At 27.5% G+C, this 19,278-nt stretch overlaps 1 protein-coding gene across 7 annotated transcripts in view; it reads right to left on the reverse strand.

Annotated features, from left to right (window-relative positions):
• Positions 1-4,051: 4,051 nt before the first annotated feature.
• LOC107448900 (V-type proton ATPase 116 kDa subunit a 1) overlaps positions 4,052-19,278 on the reverse strand; it is a 31,632-nt gene continuing 16,405 nt past the window's right edge. For 6 of the 7 annotated variants that reach the window (XM_071184111.2, XM_071184112.2, XM_071184110.2 and 3 more), the window contains 8 exons: positions 17,871-18,007; positions 14,690-14,774; positions 13,202-13,320; positions 11,667-11,889; positions 9,350-9,442; positions 7,591-7,747; positions 6,557-6,728; positions 4,052-4,543 (listed from right to left, as the gene is read on the reverse strand). In XM_071184111.2, coding sequence (XP_071040212.1) covers positions 4,450-4,543; positions 6,557-6,728; positions 7,591-7,747; positions 9,350-9,442; positions 11,667-11,889; positions 13,202-13,320; positions 14,690-14,774; positions 17,871-18,007 — 1,080 coding nt within the window. In that variant the 3' untranslated portion in view covers positions 4,052-4,449. Of the gene's footprint in view, positions 4,544-6,556; positions 6,729-7,590; positions 7,748-8,599; positions 8,669-9,349; positions 9,443-11,666; positions 11,890-13,201; positions 13,321-14,689; positions 14,775-17,870; positions 18,008-19,278 lie in introns of those variants that run through there. The other variant, XM_071184113.2, reaches the window with a different exon arrangement.

The following is a 19,278-nucleotide window of genomic DNA, read 5'->3' on the forward strand; positions in this document are numbered from 1 at the left end:
ATATTATAACTACTTCAAAAAATTAATTTTCAGGTGAGAAATACATTGCTTTTTAATTCAAATGAGAATAGGAAGAAAAAAAAATTTTCAACTACAAACCTATGCAAGCTCTAGGAAGAAAAAAATAATTTTTTAAAAGATTAAAAAGTTGAAATTTGTTAAAGTGATTGACTTAAACCCATTAAAGTTCAGCAACAAGAAATGATCTATGTAAAAAAACACCTATGTGAAAATACTGGTAGTATATATTTGTTTATACTATGTGGATATTTCCTTTTGTCAACTATTTAATTTGCTTCGACTTCTATTATATATATATTATGTTACATATATGTCATATATATATATAACATCGTTGCCGAGTGGAAGGATTAAAACAGGTCTTAGGCAGGGAAGGAGGGTACAAAATTTATTTATTAATTATTAGACAGAGAGCGGCTATAAAAATGGTCACGAAATGTTGTGTTCTTCATATGTTAGGGAAAATCTTGCAAAGTAAATCCGTAAAATGTTTCAATTTAGGGAATAAGGGAAATCTCAGTAATTGTAATTGGTTTATCAAATAAGTTGCACGATTCCCACAAAGAGCAAAAGGGAAAAATATCTTATTTTTAATTAATGCATACTTGAGCCAAAAATAGATTTATGGACAGGATGTGAATTTAAAAGTGCGAGAAAGTGTTTCGATTAGAATAACAAAATAAAAGGATTTACGGAAAAGAATAACATAAAAAGATTAATTTAAGCTTTTTATGCTACATATGTATGTCTGTCAATGGAAAGAACTGCTATCTCCATTCGCTTCTCCTGAAGCAGTGGCGGTGACTATGGTTACAAGGTGTAACTATTTAAAGTATATATTGGGTCTATATTTAGAACAGATTTTGATTTGGATCTGTGAAGGAAATCTAATCAAAGGAGAAAGAAGCTTCCTTCTTTGAAATGCTCCATTTCTTGTATCCATAACAGCAGACGGCCTTAGACTTTGTGACAAGGGGAGTTCTTTCTATAGACAAACTATATCATATTCTCATTATAAACATATTATGGTACTGTCCTGTTTCCGTATAATGAATTCTAATAATGAAACTCTTGCACTACCACATTTTTTCTTTCTTAAAAAGTGAACCAGCCTTTCAAAAGACGCTGATTACAAATTAATTAGTACATAATAACTACATTAAAAATAAGAATCTAAAAAAACATTTTAAAAAATGAGATTTTATGAACTTTAAAAAATTTGTTGAAGTTGAGGAAAATAACGGAAAATTATTTTAAAATCAGATTCTTTACAAAACAAATTTAAACATTTAATAATTTATTTAAAATTTAATTTTTCAAACAGTTTAAAACAAATATAAAGGGAAAAAAATTTAAAAAAAGATTTAAAACTAATTTATTAGAAATTAAGGGACATTGATGAATTCCTTTAAAATATTCTAAAAAATCAAATTTTTAAAAAAATGCAATACAGTAAAAAGAAAAGGTAATTACTAGTTGGATTGACTATTTTTTAATTACTAAAAATTAGCGGAGAGAGCAGCTGCGTAGCTAAAGGAATGCAAAAGAGAATATTTGAACCTGGGCGTAGCCATTAAAGGACGCATTTCTAAAAACTATCTTTTGTGAATAAATCTGCAAATAAATAGGTTAAGTGGAAACCAAAATAATCTTCTTAAACTTTTGCAGTATTTCTTACTTTTGAAAAAATAACTATATTTATAAATTTTTATTTCTTGCGCAATTTTATTGATAAAATTTGTAAAAAAAAAAAATGACTCTCCAGAACGACAAATCATATGTTTGAGAAGAAAAAAAATCCGTAAAAACTGGCTCATCAGTCTGCTACATTTCATAGATTTTTTTTAACTTTAGTTGTTTAAAATTTTAAAAAAAGTTTGAAACAGAAATCTATGCTTAAATTGAAGATTGTTTCATGAAATTTAAATTGTTTGATCTTAGTTTCTTTTCTAAAAATTAATTTTGAAGAATATATGCTGATTATAATATGCATATAATAATATGACAGATTATAATCTTTTAAATGCATAACTCCTTCCTTGCCTCCTTTTATAGAACTCAGGATTTAGGAAAATAGGATTTTTATTTTAAATCAACATTTTAGAACAAAAAAAGTTTTGTTCTGATTTCTATAAATGGGGTTTGCTTCATTATGTATTAATAATTCTTATTTAAATATTCAAGCAAATAATCAATAAACAGTATAAAAATTCGATTTCAATAGGGATTTTTTTGGGGGAAACTTACACAATTTTAGAGAATTTTCTAAAATGTACAAAAACCAGGAGAAATCGGCAAAATCCAGTAGAGTTGGCGGCTAAGTGTTATTCAAATATATCTTCCAAGTATTGTTGTCTTAAATATTTTACTTACCTTATTGTTTTAAACCCAGAAACATACCCATACTCTAAAATTGAAAATTCTCTTGAAAAGCATGACCCCTTAAATCTAACATGGTAAGGTGAGGTGGAGCAAAAACTAAATTTTACCCCAGCTGCTAAAATACCCCAGTTATGTCCCGGGGAGAAAAATGCAGTAGTGTTTAGTTGTTTATTTACGTCACACTAGAGCTGCCCAATTAGCGATTGGCAACAGTCTGGGAAACATGATTCTGGGATGATGATTCAAAGACGTCCTATCGCAAAATTGATCCTCTGCGGATGGGATGGTCCCCATATTTTGCTAGCCCAAAACCTGACCACTTCTTATGGTAAACAGTTTAACAAGGACTGAAATCGCACTCCCTCGGTCCCATCGTAGCCTGATCAAAGTGGACAACCACCCGTACACTGACCGCAGTCAATGATGCTTGACTTCGTTTCTACAGGGAACCGTGTCTAAATGATCAGTCTACTGTGGTACGGGAAGAAATGCATTTTTTTCACGAATATCGGCTATGCTTTTATTCACATGACCTGACACTATTTTTCTGCATTTCATACATTTCACGAATTAACGTGAAAACAAAGAATTTAAAATTGATGTATCTTCAAACAATGAAATTTATGATGGATATATAAAGAAATTCTATTAATTATTTGTTAGAGATAAGCTACATTTTTTGCCCGATTTCATTTTTTCTTCCCTCTGAGAAAGGGAGCTGGATTTTAGTGAAATTCAAGCAAGAACACACCAATTGAATAAATAAAATTATTATTTTAAATTTTAAGCATATGTTGCTGTGGGTAACGAAGTCTGTCAAGGGCCATTTATTTAACTGAAATTTAAAAGTTTTTTTTCTTTATTTGGCAACTTTATCTGGATGTTATTTAAATCCTTAAGTTATTTATCTGAATTTAAAATATGCCTTGTTGTTTCTGTCCTGGATATAAATCAGGTTATCAGAAACATTATAAAGTTTTGAATTCGGAAAATAAAAAAGATTAGAGCATTTTTAAAGTGCCGAAGTTAAGTAATTTTTAAAAAAATTATACAAAATCATTTTAACATATTTGTTTATTTTTTTATAAAACATACAATTCATCTTCTCTGACTTTTCATTAGATATTTCTATTTTAACAAATTTTCATGTGTACATTGCAAATAAAATACAATGAAAAATATATTTAATTGCTTGTGTCTTTTTTTTTAAATTTATTTTTCTCAGCTATATTTCAATAAATTCTACCTATAACTGCGAGGAAGCTCTTGAAATTTGTATTTTAATCAGACACAGAACAGCAACAAATTAATCAACTTTTTAATCAATTACTCAAAAAAGTTGATCAATTACCCCAACTTCTATTCAATAATAATATGAGGCAGTCACAAAAACAATTGAAACTTGTAATGTTATCTAACACACAGGGTCAGTTAAAAATTTAGTATTTTAGGTATTCTTAAAGTGGTTGGAATTTTGAAAGATGATAAGCTATAGTTAATGGCCAGATACAAGGTATACACTGAAAATATGATATACTTTCATTGTACTCTTGTCTTCCCAAAAAATTTTTTAATACTATAGTCCTATGAAAAATACTAATGACTCAGTATCTGAAAATTCTTAATATTATTTCAAACAATATAAACATTTGAGCATAATATATTTATTCTTGAATATAATATATATGAAGTACAAGTTTAAAATATGAAAAGCTCTTTAAATACAGTTCACAAAATAGTGGAAAATATTTAAAATCTTTGTTTACTAAAATGACTAAAACAATCTAATTCCATAAGCACTTTGGCAATACATTCTTTCAACATTATAAATTTTCTGACATTAAATATAGATTTAAAAAGTTCAATAAATAGTATTTAAGATTGTACTTGAGCATTTGTTTGTAAAATTGATCCAATTCGTTTTTCTTAATTAATTATATATAATTTGTAGAACTGGAATGTTTATGTATCACAAAAATCTTGTTTATAAATAAATCGATGTTCATAAACTCTAGGATAATATATAGATGTAACAAGGAGACTGTATTATTCATCTAAACTTCCATCAACAATAGCTGTAAAAGAAAACGGCACAAAAGCGTATCCTTGCCCATCATAAAATTTACTTTGAAACTCCACCCTGAAAAGAAGTAAAGAAGTTAATCCATAAAATTAAATTATTCATAAAAGTAATACAGTAGAGAACCAATTATCCGGGATGCTCGGGACCATCGCTATCCCGGATATCTGAATTTCCCGGTTTTCTGGATCGACCAAAAAGTGTCGTTAATCGATGTTTTATCGAAACCGAAGTACAAGGAAAAAGTGTAATGCATAAAGTAAGAGAAAAAAGAAAGGTACTCCTAACTTTAAAAAGAAAAAAAAATGGTAGAAATATAACATTTAAAAGAATGAAAAAATTTGCAAGTTTAGACAAGAAAATCAAGTTTAAAAAATACAAAATTCTCATATTTATTTTTTAACAATAATTACAATTCCTAAATTAAATAATATAAACAAAACCAATGATTAAATAACGCAATGTATTTCATACCTAATTATACGGGGAGAAACGATAAAATAAAAGGAAAACTTATTAATCTAAATAAAAACACTTGAAAATTATGGAACCAAAACGATAGTTAAAAAAGGCACTAGCATAAATATTAAAACCCGGAACAAGGCAAGATCAACGGAATTCATACAAAAAAAAAACAAACCCTAATGATAAAATTTATGAATAAAAAGAATTAATTTATTGAGTGCGAAATTTATCGCGAAAAGAAAAAAAATCAAACGTAGTGGAATCAGAAAAACAAAACTGTAATCTGCTTCATAAAATAATCCTATGTTTAAATTAATAAACAATTCTCCTTTTATTTCATTTTTTTGTTGATAAAAACAAGATTTTTAATTACAGCAGATGTGATTCCACACCAAGAAAAACTTGCAATTGATACCGCACTTCCAAAGAATGAGAATTTATTCAAAAGAAAAAGATTTTATTTTTATTAGTCGATGTCAAATAAATATATTTTTCTCTTTTCTTTTTCATTTCACTGATATGCTTGCAATGCATTTTCCCCACCCCCCTCGTAAATCAGGCAGAAAACGAAATCAGCATGCCACACCCTTGAGTTTGATTGACGGCCTAAAGAAAAAAATAAAACATTCCTCCCTTCCCTGCCTTCAAGGTCACGGAGGAAATGACGTTTCTCTGGGAAAACGGGGAAAAAATTTTTCCCCTTCCTTACATTTTTCCTCTACTCAACTTCAAGGATGAGTCCAATTTCCGCTTTTTTCGTTCTAGATTAAAATGGCGGGAAAATCGAGCAAAACTTTTCCCGGTTTTCTGGTTTCCCGGTTATCTGGATACCGGATAAATGGTTCTCTACTGTATAATAATTTTACGCACTGAAATAAATTATTAAGTTACAAATAAAAAGTAAAAACGACATGTAGTAAAGTTCGATACAAATTTTCAAGGTGCACAGCCAGATTTTTCAACAAAAAATAAGCAACATTTAAGTACTTTTTAAGCACTCAAAAAATATTTTTAATCATTTTCCAAAAAAAAAAAATCATAATTAGGATCTGTGCAGTAATAAAAAAAAAATTTTCTATTGTTCAAAGTTCCTAATTTATAAAGATAAAATCAATGAAATTCAAAAACATTAAAAACTTTACATAATCATGATAAAATAACCAGTTTTTGATATACATTGCAGAGAAAATTGTGAAAATACTGCATTTAGACTGTGTTTACAGTAATTTAGAACGACAATCGATACGGCGCAGAAAAAAATCTCTTTTTAAAAGAAAAAATTAAGCACTTTTTACTAACTCCAAATAAAAACAGCACCTTTAAGGGCTTTTAAAAAATGCAAAACAAAGATAAGCACGTTTTAAAAATGCTACACACCCTGATTTTTTTTTAAAGAAAATTTCCCAGTTTTAGGGAATTTTTTAGGATACATAAATATCAATACCTGCCAATTAATAATGCGTACAAGTAAAATTTAGATTATTTATCAGTTTTTATCCCCTGACTAGTACATTAATGTCTTAAGTAACTTTTTAATTTAGTAACTTTATTTTGAGAAGAAATAAATTTAAAAAAAAATTGCATCTCATATTTTTAGAAGGTACCCACCAGTGCAAACGTAAGGCATGCAAAAATGCAGATAATCCTTCCATGATTAATAGAATTCCTATAGTAAGTACAGCCCAGGCGGCAAATATTGCAAAAACTGCTATACAACCAGCATATGATGGTATACCAAGAGACATTTTCATCACCATATTCCACAAAACTTCAGATAATTCTAAAAAAAGATAAATTAAAACATATATAAATAAAGTTATAAGAATAATAATATGTATAGCAAGCTAATTATTGTCTAAATATTTCAAACCATTCTTAAGTATAAGTGTTATGCTGTAAGTGTTTCATAAAAAGAGCTAATTCATTAAAAAAGCAAATTATTTATTTTAATTGAATGTTACAAGTGTTTCATAAAAAGAGGTAATTCATTAAAAAATAAAAGGAAAATAGCCAGAAGCTACTTATTTAAACTGTAATAGTAACACAAAATTTTAAAAACTTATAGAATAAAGTGAACAGAATAAACTTATAGTGATACGCTTTTTAACAAAACATCCTTTTCATAAAAAAATGAATAAAATCATAAAATAAATTGAAAAATAAAGATCAGCAACCAATAAAAATCATTTTAAAAAAATTAAACGCAATTGTAACAAGTAATAGAAAGTAAAGAATAAATTTTAATAAAATTTGAAGCAAGAAAAAATTTTTAAATATTACTAGTGAGATTTCTATTATTGCTCGTTTTGTCAAAATAGTCCTAAATTTAAAATTTAACTAAAATTTAATAAACACAAAAAATCTCAGTTATTAACTAATATCATATATCTAATTAATTACATTTAATTAGTTTCTAGTTTCTTTTAACTAAGATCATTATGAATAACACTTAATTTCAGTATTTTTATTTTAATATAGCAGATTTAACTAATAACACACTTCACTATCATATTTTAATTAAGATAATTGAACACAAAAGGGAACTGAGTTTCTATAATCCAATTTACAATGTTTTTCTACCTATAAAAATAATAAAAAATGGACAAAAACTAAAATTTGATTAATGGAAATGAAAGACTCACGTGCATGAGCTAAACTTAAAGCCCACAATCTGAGATATGAGGCAGTGTGCGATATGGAACCTAAACAGTATTCTATGGTATGAATAGCTTGGTGAATAAAAAGTTCACCAAAACCTTCTTCCTCTTCATGTCCTTCAGCTGGTGTCACTTCATATCTCTAAATAAAAATAATAAGAAAATTGTGTTTTTAAAACTAAAAATTACTTCCACCAAGAAAAGTAACAAAAATTAACATAAAGCTCAAAGCAAAATATTCTTTACCAAAAAATATATTACCTTCTAAACTTTTTGGAGAAAAAAAAATCAAAAATCATAATTTTTTATCTATTAATTGGCGAGAATAAATTTTTAGTTTCCAAACCAAAACACTGTAAACTGAATATTAATATCATCAGTCATTTTTTGGACAACCAGTGTAACAAATGCATAATATCATTCCTTTATCACTTAAATTTATCACAAAAATTTGTGTTTGATTATTTTAAAATCAAATACTTTTTTCTTAGTACAAATACTTTTAATATTGCAAACCTTTGTCACGATTAGAAAAACATCATTTGTTTACGGTATCTAATTTAAAATATGGTCGTATAACATAGGAGGAAGATACTTTAATTTATAGAAAGTATATTTTAGACTGAACACATTAAAAAAACAATGTATCTTGATTAAAAAGCTATGAAAATATTTACATCAAATCTTAATATGAATGACTAGTTATTTAAAAAAGTTAAAATTTAGATTTAAATATTTTATAAACTTAGCATTAAAAACAAGAGAAAAAAGGCTATTATAAAATTCCAATTTCAGGCTTTAAATTTCAATCTTTTAAATAAAATTTATTTACTAACAAATCTTTAAAATCCCTTTAAGCATAAGAGGAAAACAATCTTCTATATAATATGAAATGAGTCGCCATAACATTTCAATTTTAACATAAAAGTTGTCAAATTTAAAATCAAAATTTATTTAATTTAACTAACTATTAAGATTTTAAAACATTTTCAAAGAAAAGATAACTATTTCATTGAATATTTGCAAAGCATGATACATGATATAAACTTACCTCATTAGAATGCTAGAAATAAAAAATTGCTAAATTTAATGTCGCTCAATATAAAACATTAAAAATAGATAATATAAAAACATTAAAGAAATAATGTTTCTTAAGATCAAGGATCAAAGATTAATCATTCACATAAAACATAAACTCAATAATTAAAGGGAATAAAATAATAGAGTGATAAACTATTTTCATAGTTGACATTTTTATACCAAACTGTTATTTAGTTTTGTTTCCAGATAGATACTTAAGTTTCTAGAATTTACACCAAAAAATAGCATGAAACACAGATATCTCATTACCTACATTTAAATTATGATGTTTTCCCACAAAAATGCTCTCCAAAACAATTTGAAAATGAGAATCGTGATTATTTTACCCCTCCCCCCAAACTCTTAAATTATATGCTATTGTTTGTCTTGCAGCAACCTTTATTTACAAACAAAAAGGATTTTAAAAAAAGGATAGTCTACTATGTTCTGTATAGGTGTACTTATTAATAAATAACTATTATAAATTAATATATTTCACTAAAACAGCATTCATTAAACGTAAAAGTTAATACAGTATTCGTAAAATAGCATAGTAACATAATGTTGCCATTAAAAATTTATTTATATAATATGAAAACTATTAAAAGTTTTAGTGGTTAAAAAAAAATTTACAAGTACGCTTTTGTAAAAAATAAATACTTACATGACGGTTCATATGTTTTACAACTGGTTTTATTATTAACATCCAAGGAATACAAACAAATGCCAGTGCAACTAAAAATGTTTGCACAATATTCTAAAAGGGAAAAAGATCAAATTAAATAATCCATCTAAAATTTACAACAATATCAAAAACAAAAGTAAAAAATACAAACTATGCATAAAATTCATAACAAATTCATTTATTTTAATTAATTTAAAAAACCTCAAAACAAATAAAAATAAAAAAAATTAATGTAATAGTTGTAAATATGAAAAATTTAAAATATACGTAAATTTTGTATTTATATACATATAATATACGTAGATATATTTCACAAGTAATGTATATATATGTATATTTCACCTATAATGAATGTATGTAAAATCAGAACTTGTAGATTACATATTCTCATTTTACTCTCAAAAAAAAAAACGTGAAATGCTTAAAAAATTTTTTTTATTAAAACTGAAAAAAAAACATTTTTTTTAAATAATTTTGTTAATAAAAATTCACTACAATTACTTAGGAAAAAAAAAGGGGTTTGAAAAACTACACGTCCATAATATTTTGCCCTCAAACATCTGCAACGAAAAAAATTATTTAATTCTAAAAAATGAATAAATAAATAAACAACAAAGAAAAGAAAAATAATATCCTTTTGTTTGACCTGGCAGAAATTCATTCAATTGTAAAAAAATTCACCAAAGTATGCATGATTTCAAACATAATTTTCTTAATAATTATGAAATAATTAATTTTCAGATTTCAGAACACTGTCACACATAGAATGGTTACAATTAGCACTTTAGTTATTATATAACAGGAAGCCATTGTTCATCATAAATTTTTATACCCTTTATTTTTTTTATTTTTTTAGATTATTGTGGAAATATAATTTAAAAATCCAAGTCACTAAATAAAAATTTAGAATGCATAAAAATTATTCAACTATCTGTATTTATAATACTCAAATTATATTGCATATCTGAATAAAATAAATCATTATTATCCTCTTTTTAGATTTGTTTTACTCAAAATAGTTACTAAGTATTTCTACAGATGGTGATATTAACGGAGAAAAACTGTAAAACAGTATAACTGTAAAACCACTCCAACTAAACTATTTAAATAGGAATCAGTTATATTGAATATGTCACTTTGGTAATTTAAAAAACATTATTTCACAGTGATTCTCAATTAGTAGAGCACTATCTGTTAACAAACTTTATAACTAGTTCAAACATTGTGAGATTTGTGCTGGGATAGCCTGGTTGGTAGGGCACTGAGTCCATGTCGAAGAGTTCGATCCCCGCCGGTCGAAGACTCCCCGTGTAGTAAATGGTGACTGATGCAGGTTAAATCTTTCGAGTCACAAAGTCCTCCATGTTCCCATAACAAATCATACCTCTTTGATTACTGATCCAGGAGTTTCCCTGTCTTCTGGATTGGTTCAAAATTACAAGGCTACGGAGTTGATCATTAGTAGTCGTAAACCCAAAATTGGGTCGGCTGTTAAACGACGGGTGTAAAATATAAAAATAAAAAACATTGTGAGAATAAATTCTTGACTTCCAAGCAGAATGCACAAAATGGCCTATTCTATTTCCTCTTATTTTTAACTAACTCTTTAAATTATCATTTGTTTTTAGAACACGGTCAACAGTTTGTGGGGAAAGGTGTTTTCGACTATGTCAACCTTCGTCTATCAAAAGGTACCTCAAGATTGACTCAAGTTAGCATGTCTTATATACTAGTCAACTGATGTTTAATATTTGTAGTGGTACACAATACTCTCCCACCAGAATTTTATCAGGGATAGAATTCGATAAACAGATACCACTAGTTGCTGTATTTGTGAAAGACTGGGAGAGCTGGATTAAGGCTACCGGGTTTTGAGCTTTACCAATGAGAGCTGGTTCATGGTTGTTTATAAGGACTCTTCTGCATTGCTATTAGAAGTTGATTGTGTGGAGATCTCATTGTGTGTAAATGAGACTGAGAAGCAACAGTGTGAGGAGAACGATGTTGCAGTCACAAATAGCAAGTCAACTATTCAATGTGAACCATACATCGAAGTAGGCATGATTATATCATATCATGTTCGCAGATCACCAATGTGGGGGAAGGTGTTGTTGACAATGCCAACCTTCATCTATCAAAAGGTACCTCAAGATTGAATCAAGTTATCATGTCTTATATACTGGTGAATTGATGTTTAATAATTGCACTAGTTATTCACATAAATAGCTATAACTTTTGTTCTTAAATAATTCAAATAATAATTACTCAAAACACAGAAATGTTTAAAGATACTTACTTGCCCATCATACATGTTCTCTAAGTAGCAGGGTTCACCAGGATAGTTCATAAGAAACATGTTGATCAAAGAAATTAAAAGACTGGGAGCACAGGAAGATTGAGTTGAATCATACAAGACCCATTTCATAAATATCATTACTACTAAGTAGCCAAATATGGAAAGCAAAAACAGCACTTGGGGAATGAATTCACAGAAAATGTTCAAATATCTTCTGAAATAGCTATAAATAAAACAAAAGCTTGAAGTCAACTGAAATATGAATTCACGCTATCACTGATTTTAAAAAAAAAAAAATCAGTTTCTTCGAAAATAGTTTAACTTAACTCCTATTTTTTTTTCACATATTATAAAATAATAGAAAGATAAATTTATAATTGAAAATTATTTCGAAAAATTGTCTTTCAACTTTCTAGTCTGAAAGGCAAGTAGAATCAAGATGGGCCAGTGGTTAAGCACTGAACTGTCATTGTGAAGAACTAGGGTTCGATGCCCAATGGCGGCTTGAAGCCCACCCAGTTTCAGATTAATGAATACCGGCTTGTCTGGAAAGAAAAGGCGGCATGTACACAGTGCTAACCAGATTACAACAATCATGCCGTTGGTCACAAAACTGTGGAGCCTTAACCTTCATGACCACCAAGTCCACAACGGGCTGTTGTAGGAATGTGTTAAATTTTTAAAAGTCTCGAGAATTGTTCTATTACAGAAGTAAAACCTAGCAATAGAGACACTATTCCAATATGACAATTAAAAAGGGTGATTGTGACTCAAAGTGAAAAATCCCTTAAAACTTTATGTGCAAACTTGATAACAAGATATCAATTTGCATACTTTTCATAATTTTTTTGAACTAAGATACATAATTGCCTAGCAATGAAGAATTTGAAATCCTACTTTATTGTAACTAATTTAAGAAAAGACTTAGTTCTTACAAGAATCACGATATTGAATTTTGACATCAAAAAGTGAAAACTTATGTGAAAAAGAATAATGATATATATTTCAAAAACCTATAAATGCAAATTACGATTAGATTTTTAAATCATGTGAATACGATTCACAAGTGATTTTTAAATCATGTAAAAATGAAAATCGATATTTCATAATAAAATGTGTGAATTGCAATATTAGCGAATTTCAACGTAGTTTCACATATTAAAAAGGGTAAAAATCCGACAAACCAAAAATAATAATAATAATCAATTTAGCATAAAAATCACATGTATGAAACATTTTTTGTTAATGTGATTCATTGAAAGTTTCAAAATATAAATTTCAGACTGCAGTGTTAAATTTTAACTAAGCGAAAACATTAACAAATAACTCTCAAATTCAAAAGAAAAATAAAAACTTAAAGAGTACTTAATTAAATGTTAAATCTGTTTAATACTGTAATGTTAATTTATTACAACAATTAAATGGTGATAGCAAAAATTTAACCGTATTATAAAATAAATCATAAATAAAATTAAGTAACATTCTAGAGCAATTAACAAGCAAAATACGAGGTCCAAAATACAAACTGAACATACACATGGTTCCATAAACTTAACAAAACACCAAACAACATCTGAGCCACACCAAAAATAATGGATACTTTCATTTTGTAAGAATTCAAAAACAAGATTTTATTGCTAGCACTCTGCCAAATCTGAAAGGGTAAAACAAAAAACATGGCATAAAAAATTTATTGCATATATTATTTTAAAAACAATTTTAAATATTTTTTTCTAATATTTAAACATTTTATTTTTAAAGTAATTAATGAGTTAAAAAGATAAAAATTCACAGCAGAGGAATAAGATTATTAAAATATAAATGAAAAAAATAAGCTATAAAAAAATACTATTTTTAGTATTAATATCAACACCCATAATAATTGTGCTCTCAAAATGTAGGTGCTAAATGAAAATATTTAGTGTACCCTATTTTAAATAATAAAAACAGGTAAGTAAGAAATATTTTTATGAAAACATTATAAAAAATAAGAGACTTCACTTCGTAACCACAACTTTGCAACAGTAACAATATAAAATAAGGTATAAATGTATATAGAATATTTCTAAAATTTCTAAATATTTTTTTTTTTCGGAGAACTTTTTTTCCCTGTCTGCAGAACTATATTCGAAAAATATCTTTCTTGCATATCAGAGGAAGAATAAATACTCGTTATTTTTTTCTACTTTCTTTTGAGAGAATAATTGAGAATTTCTTTTGAGACTGGCTTTAGCTAGAATTTCAGATTGATATTTATAAAAAATAATTTCCAAATAGCAAAAATTTAAAAAGGTTAACTATATAAATATTTTTTAAACAGGAGAATATCGCCAATAATATTAGAATATGTATTATTTTATATTTAGATTTTTAAAAAAATTCCTTACACTTATAATTGAAAAAATTATATACTGTTCTATTCTATACATTTTTTCTATACTGACTTTTTTGTAAACAGAAAGCGCTTTTGTTACTTTAAATTATTAACATATATATTTGCTACTATTAAAAATGTCCTTCCGAAAGGTATTAGTACTAGAGAGAATTGTCGTAGAAAGCTCAAAAAAATTCCGCCACAGGAATTACCTAGAAATTTGGATGAAGTCGATTCAAACCGATTTTATCATATATTCAAATAGTCTTGTCGATCACTTCTTGATGAATAATGATTTAAATTTTAAAAAAAATCTCTAAATCAAATGAATTGAGTTTTTTTGAAAGACTATATTGAATCAATAATGGTCCTTCATCAAAATATTGGTACTAAAGTGTTTTATGATTCTAGTAGTCAATGACTACTATTTGTAAATTGCTAGTCTAAAGCTCTAGGTTTAGAACATAACACAAGGTCTATTAACGCATGTCATTATAATTAATTATTTAATTAAAATAATTCAATAATAACTTTATATGGTAAACATGTTACATACAACTTCTCTTGTTAAATTATAAATTTTAAAAAAAAGAGACTTAAGACAAATAAATTTAATTATTAGGAACTAAACAGTATAAAATTAACTTACAGGATCCACTCCAAATGGATAGGGCTTTCCATCATAAAAACTTACATTTGGATTTAATGCATAGGTTCTACCTTCAAGGGAGAAACTAGATAAACATGAAAAAGAGAAAAAACTCAGTTTTCAATTATCAAATAAATAACTCTTATTAATACCTGTGTTATAACACAAGACTTGATAAATTATACATAAATATTATAATTAATTATCTTAGAACCTTGATTGATTGTTTCTCAAGGGGCCATTTATTATGAATGGTAGATGCGAGAATATCAATAGTGACTTAATGCATGAAAAGCGAAAACGAAGTAATAGATGTGAAAATAAATAAATTTATAACTAATCTAAAAATTTTAATCGAAAAAAGTTATCTACCAAATGCAAAACTTTTTACTACGTAAAAGAAGGATAAATAGAACATATTTACTTTTTTAAAATACAGTCGAACCTCTATTTAACGAAGTCGCTAAATCTCCATAATAAGTTCGTTATATGGAAAATTCGTTAAATAGAAAATCATCTTTTGAAATACTTAAACGACACAAAACAGGTTTCAAGTTCATAAACACTAGACATAATATTAAAATAGCAATGGATACACCTTTATATTGTAAAGTAGTATCTACTATTTATTTTATAAATCTTAATCATAAAAGAAATCTGTGTGGAAAGCAATAATAGAGCAAAACATTATCCAGTGTTGCACAATCATGCTATATACATTCTCAACTAAAAAAAGCTAAATTTAGGCATCAAATTATCGCTGCATTTATTATAAAAGTAATTTTAAACATACATTACCACATGCGTTCTAAAGTTCAATTGCTTCTGATAAAATCCGTTGATTTTGTCGTCTATGTTAGAGTTTTTCGTTTGAAATGCGAGCAAAAAGAGAAAGTGATTTTACTGTGTTCTTTAAAAGTGAAGTGGCTTCGAAATTCAATTCAAGAGTATTTCCCCCATAAAATGCTATAACAAGTTTAAAATGTTCTGTAATATTTTGGGAAATAGGGAAAGTGGATCTCAAAGAAAAGTTCGTTAAATAGAAAATTCACTTCGCTATTTGAAGTTATTTTACGAATAAATTTCCAAAATGTTCTTGGTTCCTTAAAAAAATTCGCAAAATAGAGAAATTCGTAAAATGGAAGTTCGTTATATAGAAGTCCGACTGCATCTGGAAATTTTGGTTTGAACATACTCTTTTCTTCTTAGTGCAAACAATTAATTTTCAACATTTACCACAGATTGCCGTTCATTTCCTGTAATTTCGTTTCAATACAAAAGGCTCCTTATTGTTTCAAAAGCTGAGACATTCCAAAAATTGCTTCATTGGCTTTGATAAAGGCAAATGGGCAAAAGGGCTTGGTCATAAATGTAGATAAAACAAAATATATGTTATTCTCAAGAAACAGAGTCCCAGACCCCTATCTTGAAATAAATTCTTATAGATTTGAAACAGTGAGGTGTTTTACTTACTTAGGATCAATTATTATCATTGACAACAGAATTACTCCTGAAACAAAAAACCGACTGTATTTGGCGAATAGGGTTGTCTATGGGCTGAGAAGATTTATTAAATCTAGGTTTCTTTCTAGGAAAACAAAGTTCTTAATCTACAAAACTCTTGTCCAGCCAGTTTTGACATATGCCTCTGAAGCTTGGACAATGACAAAACTGAAGGAAAATTGTATCGCAATTTTTGAGAGAAAGATTTTGCGGGGTATACTTGGTGGTGTAAATGAAAACAATAACTGGAGAAGGAGATTTAACTTTAAACTGTACAAGATTTATAAGCAACCTGATATTATTAAATACATAAATAGAATGAATTGGATCGCCCATGTGATTCGAATGAGCGATGACAACACAATAAAAAAAATACTGATTTTTAGACCCACGGGAAAAAGAAAGCGGGGAAGGCCGCAGTTGAGGTGGGTTTACTCAGTGGAGTCTGATTTTCTTGCAATTAATGAAAAAAATTGGAGATCAAAGATAAATCGGAAGTCGTCATGGAGAAATCTTCAGAGGAAGGCATTGGCTCACATTGGGCTGTCTGGCGAACTATGATGATGATGACGGCTTTGATAAAGTTCACTTTTGCCATCAGTATCACATTGCACATTTTTAGCTTCTTAAACCAACAACACCAAAAGTTTCAGCATTTTCATCAAGTGGTGTTTAAACATTAAACATGTTGTATGAAGCGTTTTTCTTAAACTTCATCATTAGTCCCGCGATGGCTCAGGGGATAGAGCGTTCGCCTTCCAATGACGCGAACTGGGTTTGAATCCCAGTAGATACGAATTCCGCATCCGGCTGTCACCGACCACAATGCTGAAGTGAAATATCCTCAATGGTAAACGGATCATGGGTTAGAGTTCCCTTGTCATCAGGCTAACCGTGGGAGGTTCTCATGGTCTTCCTCTCCATGTAACGCAAATGCGGGTTAGCTACATCAAAAAGTCCTCCACGAAGGCAAATTTCTGCCAATACTCGATCCCTTGTCTTCTGGATAGGGTTCAAAATTACATGGCTACGGAGTTGAACATAAGTAGTCATAAATCCAGAAAAATTGGGTCACTACTTTTCTTCTCAAAATGAATTAACTTCAGTTTTTGAAAATATCAGCAGAATTTTTGAACAATAGAAGAAATCTGCTGGTTTTAAAAACAATCTGAACGGGCATTATTAACGTTATAAAAGACAAGACATATTTTGAATACAGAAAGCTCTTTATTGTTTAAAAGGCTCTGAGATATTCCGAAAATGTTTTCACTGGTTTTGATCAACGATCTAAACTGGCATTCATAACATTATAAAAAGAGCAATTGTGACAAGACTGTTGAACCAAAATGATACATATAGGAAAGCGATAGATGAGTGAAAAATGGATTGATGTTTGACCTCAAAATTAAATAATAAAATAAAAATTTAAATAAGAATTTGATTTAATTAATGAAAATAACCATGCATGAGACATGTGTATTCAACCGACATTAAGTCTGTTTATTAAGAAAAACTACAGGAATTTAATCTTAATAATAAGAGATCAAAAAGTTCTTATTAACGAAATATTACATAAAAATACTAAAAAATTGCACAAATTTCTTATAAATAAAGCAGATAACTAGGTAATATTATAAAGAAAAAATTTAAAATTCTACAATTTGCAAATTATTCTTACTCTTGAGGAATATCCCATCCGGACCCAAATATATTCATTGATTTAGAAAATGTATCATTATACATCATTCCTGTATAAATTGAAAATAGACCCATAAGGAGAATAATATAACGACCTCCAAACATTGTATTCCAAATCTAAAAAACATACAACAGTTTAGAGAACACATACACTTCAAGTTTTGTAGAATAAATTTTTCTAAAAAAAAAAAAACAGCTATACAGGAAAATTTAAAAATATTAATTTGACAAACTTGATCTTTAAATTACTTTTAAAAAAGCGCAACTAAACATAATTAATCAAGTTGAATAAGTATTAGTTGCTGATAGCAAGAAAATGCACTTTACCTATTAATATTGTGCAGTTTAAAGAATATATAAAGTTTTGTAAAAGGGAAAAATTATTACAAAAAAAAATTTTCTTTAAAAAATGTATACAAAATAGGTTAAAATAATAACAATTTTCACATTTAATAATAAAAGTATTTATAAAAAAAGAAGCTTAAGATAAATAATCAAATTGAATTAATACATAGTTGCTTTTTTTAAGCATGGTTGAATGGCTATGGAACTAGTTATAAATTACTGTGTTTAGGACAGGAATAAAAATTACTAGATAAATAACTTGATAAAAAGTAACTAGATAAATAACGAAAGATATTGCATTTAAATTATAAACACTAATGAATAGCTAATGCTTAAAATTTAAATAAAAATTAAAAAATATGCATAAGACATCACATAAGAAAAAATTAAAAATCATTTTAAACCTTTTTTCTTGTATTTGTTTGATAACATGCTATTAATCTTCAGCATTGTTATATACAGTAGGGAACCGATTATCCGGAACGATCAGGACCATCGCTATTTCGGATAACTGATTTTTCCGGTTTTCTGAATCGCTACAAAAAGCTGTTTTTTTTAATGTTAAACCCAACTAAAAAAAAAAGTATTTGGAAATAATCTTAAAAAGAAGAAAAAACGATGAAGTAATACACTAATGATTATTTATAAAATGATGGTAAGGTAAACATCTTTCAAAAAAGAAAGAAAAATCCTAAAATCTTAGAAAAATCCTAAAATAGACGGAAAATTTATTGAATTTCGCTCCAGTTTTTTGGTTTTCCGATTTCCGGATAACGGGTTCTGTACTGTATTAACGTACATTTAAATTTTAAAAATAGCATGAGAATATGTCACATTGAATTTTTTTTTATTTATTTGCTTGTTTTATTTTCGGTATATATGCAAAAACAATTTGATTATCCTTTAAATAATGCTGGACTATAAAATATAAGATCAAATTAAATTTTTAAAGAATGAAAAATTACTAAAAAAAGTTATGTTAAATAAGTAAATAATAACATGGGAGGAATATGAAAGAACTGTTTTAATTCAATATATAAAAA

This window comes from Parasteatoda tepidariorum, chromosome 10 (assembly GCF_982258835.1).
Source record: "Parasteatoda tepidariorum strain Cologne lab strain chromosome 10, Ptep-v5.0, whole genome shotgun sequence".
Taxonomy (NCBI): domain Eukaryota; kingdom Metazoa; phylum Arthropoda; class Arachnida; order Araneae; family Theridiidae; genus Parasteatoda; species Parasteatoda tepidariorum.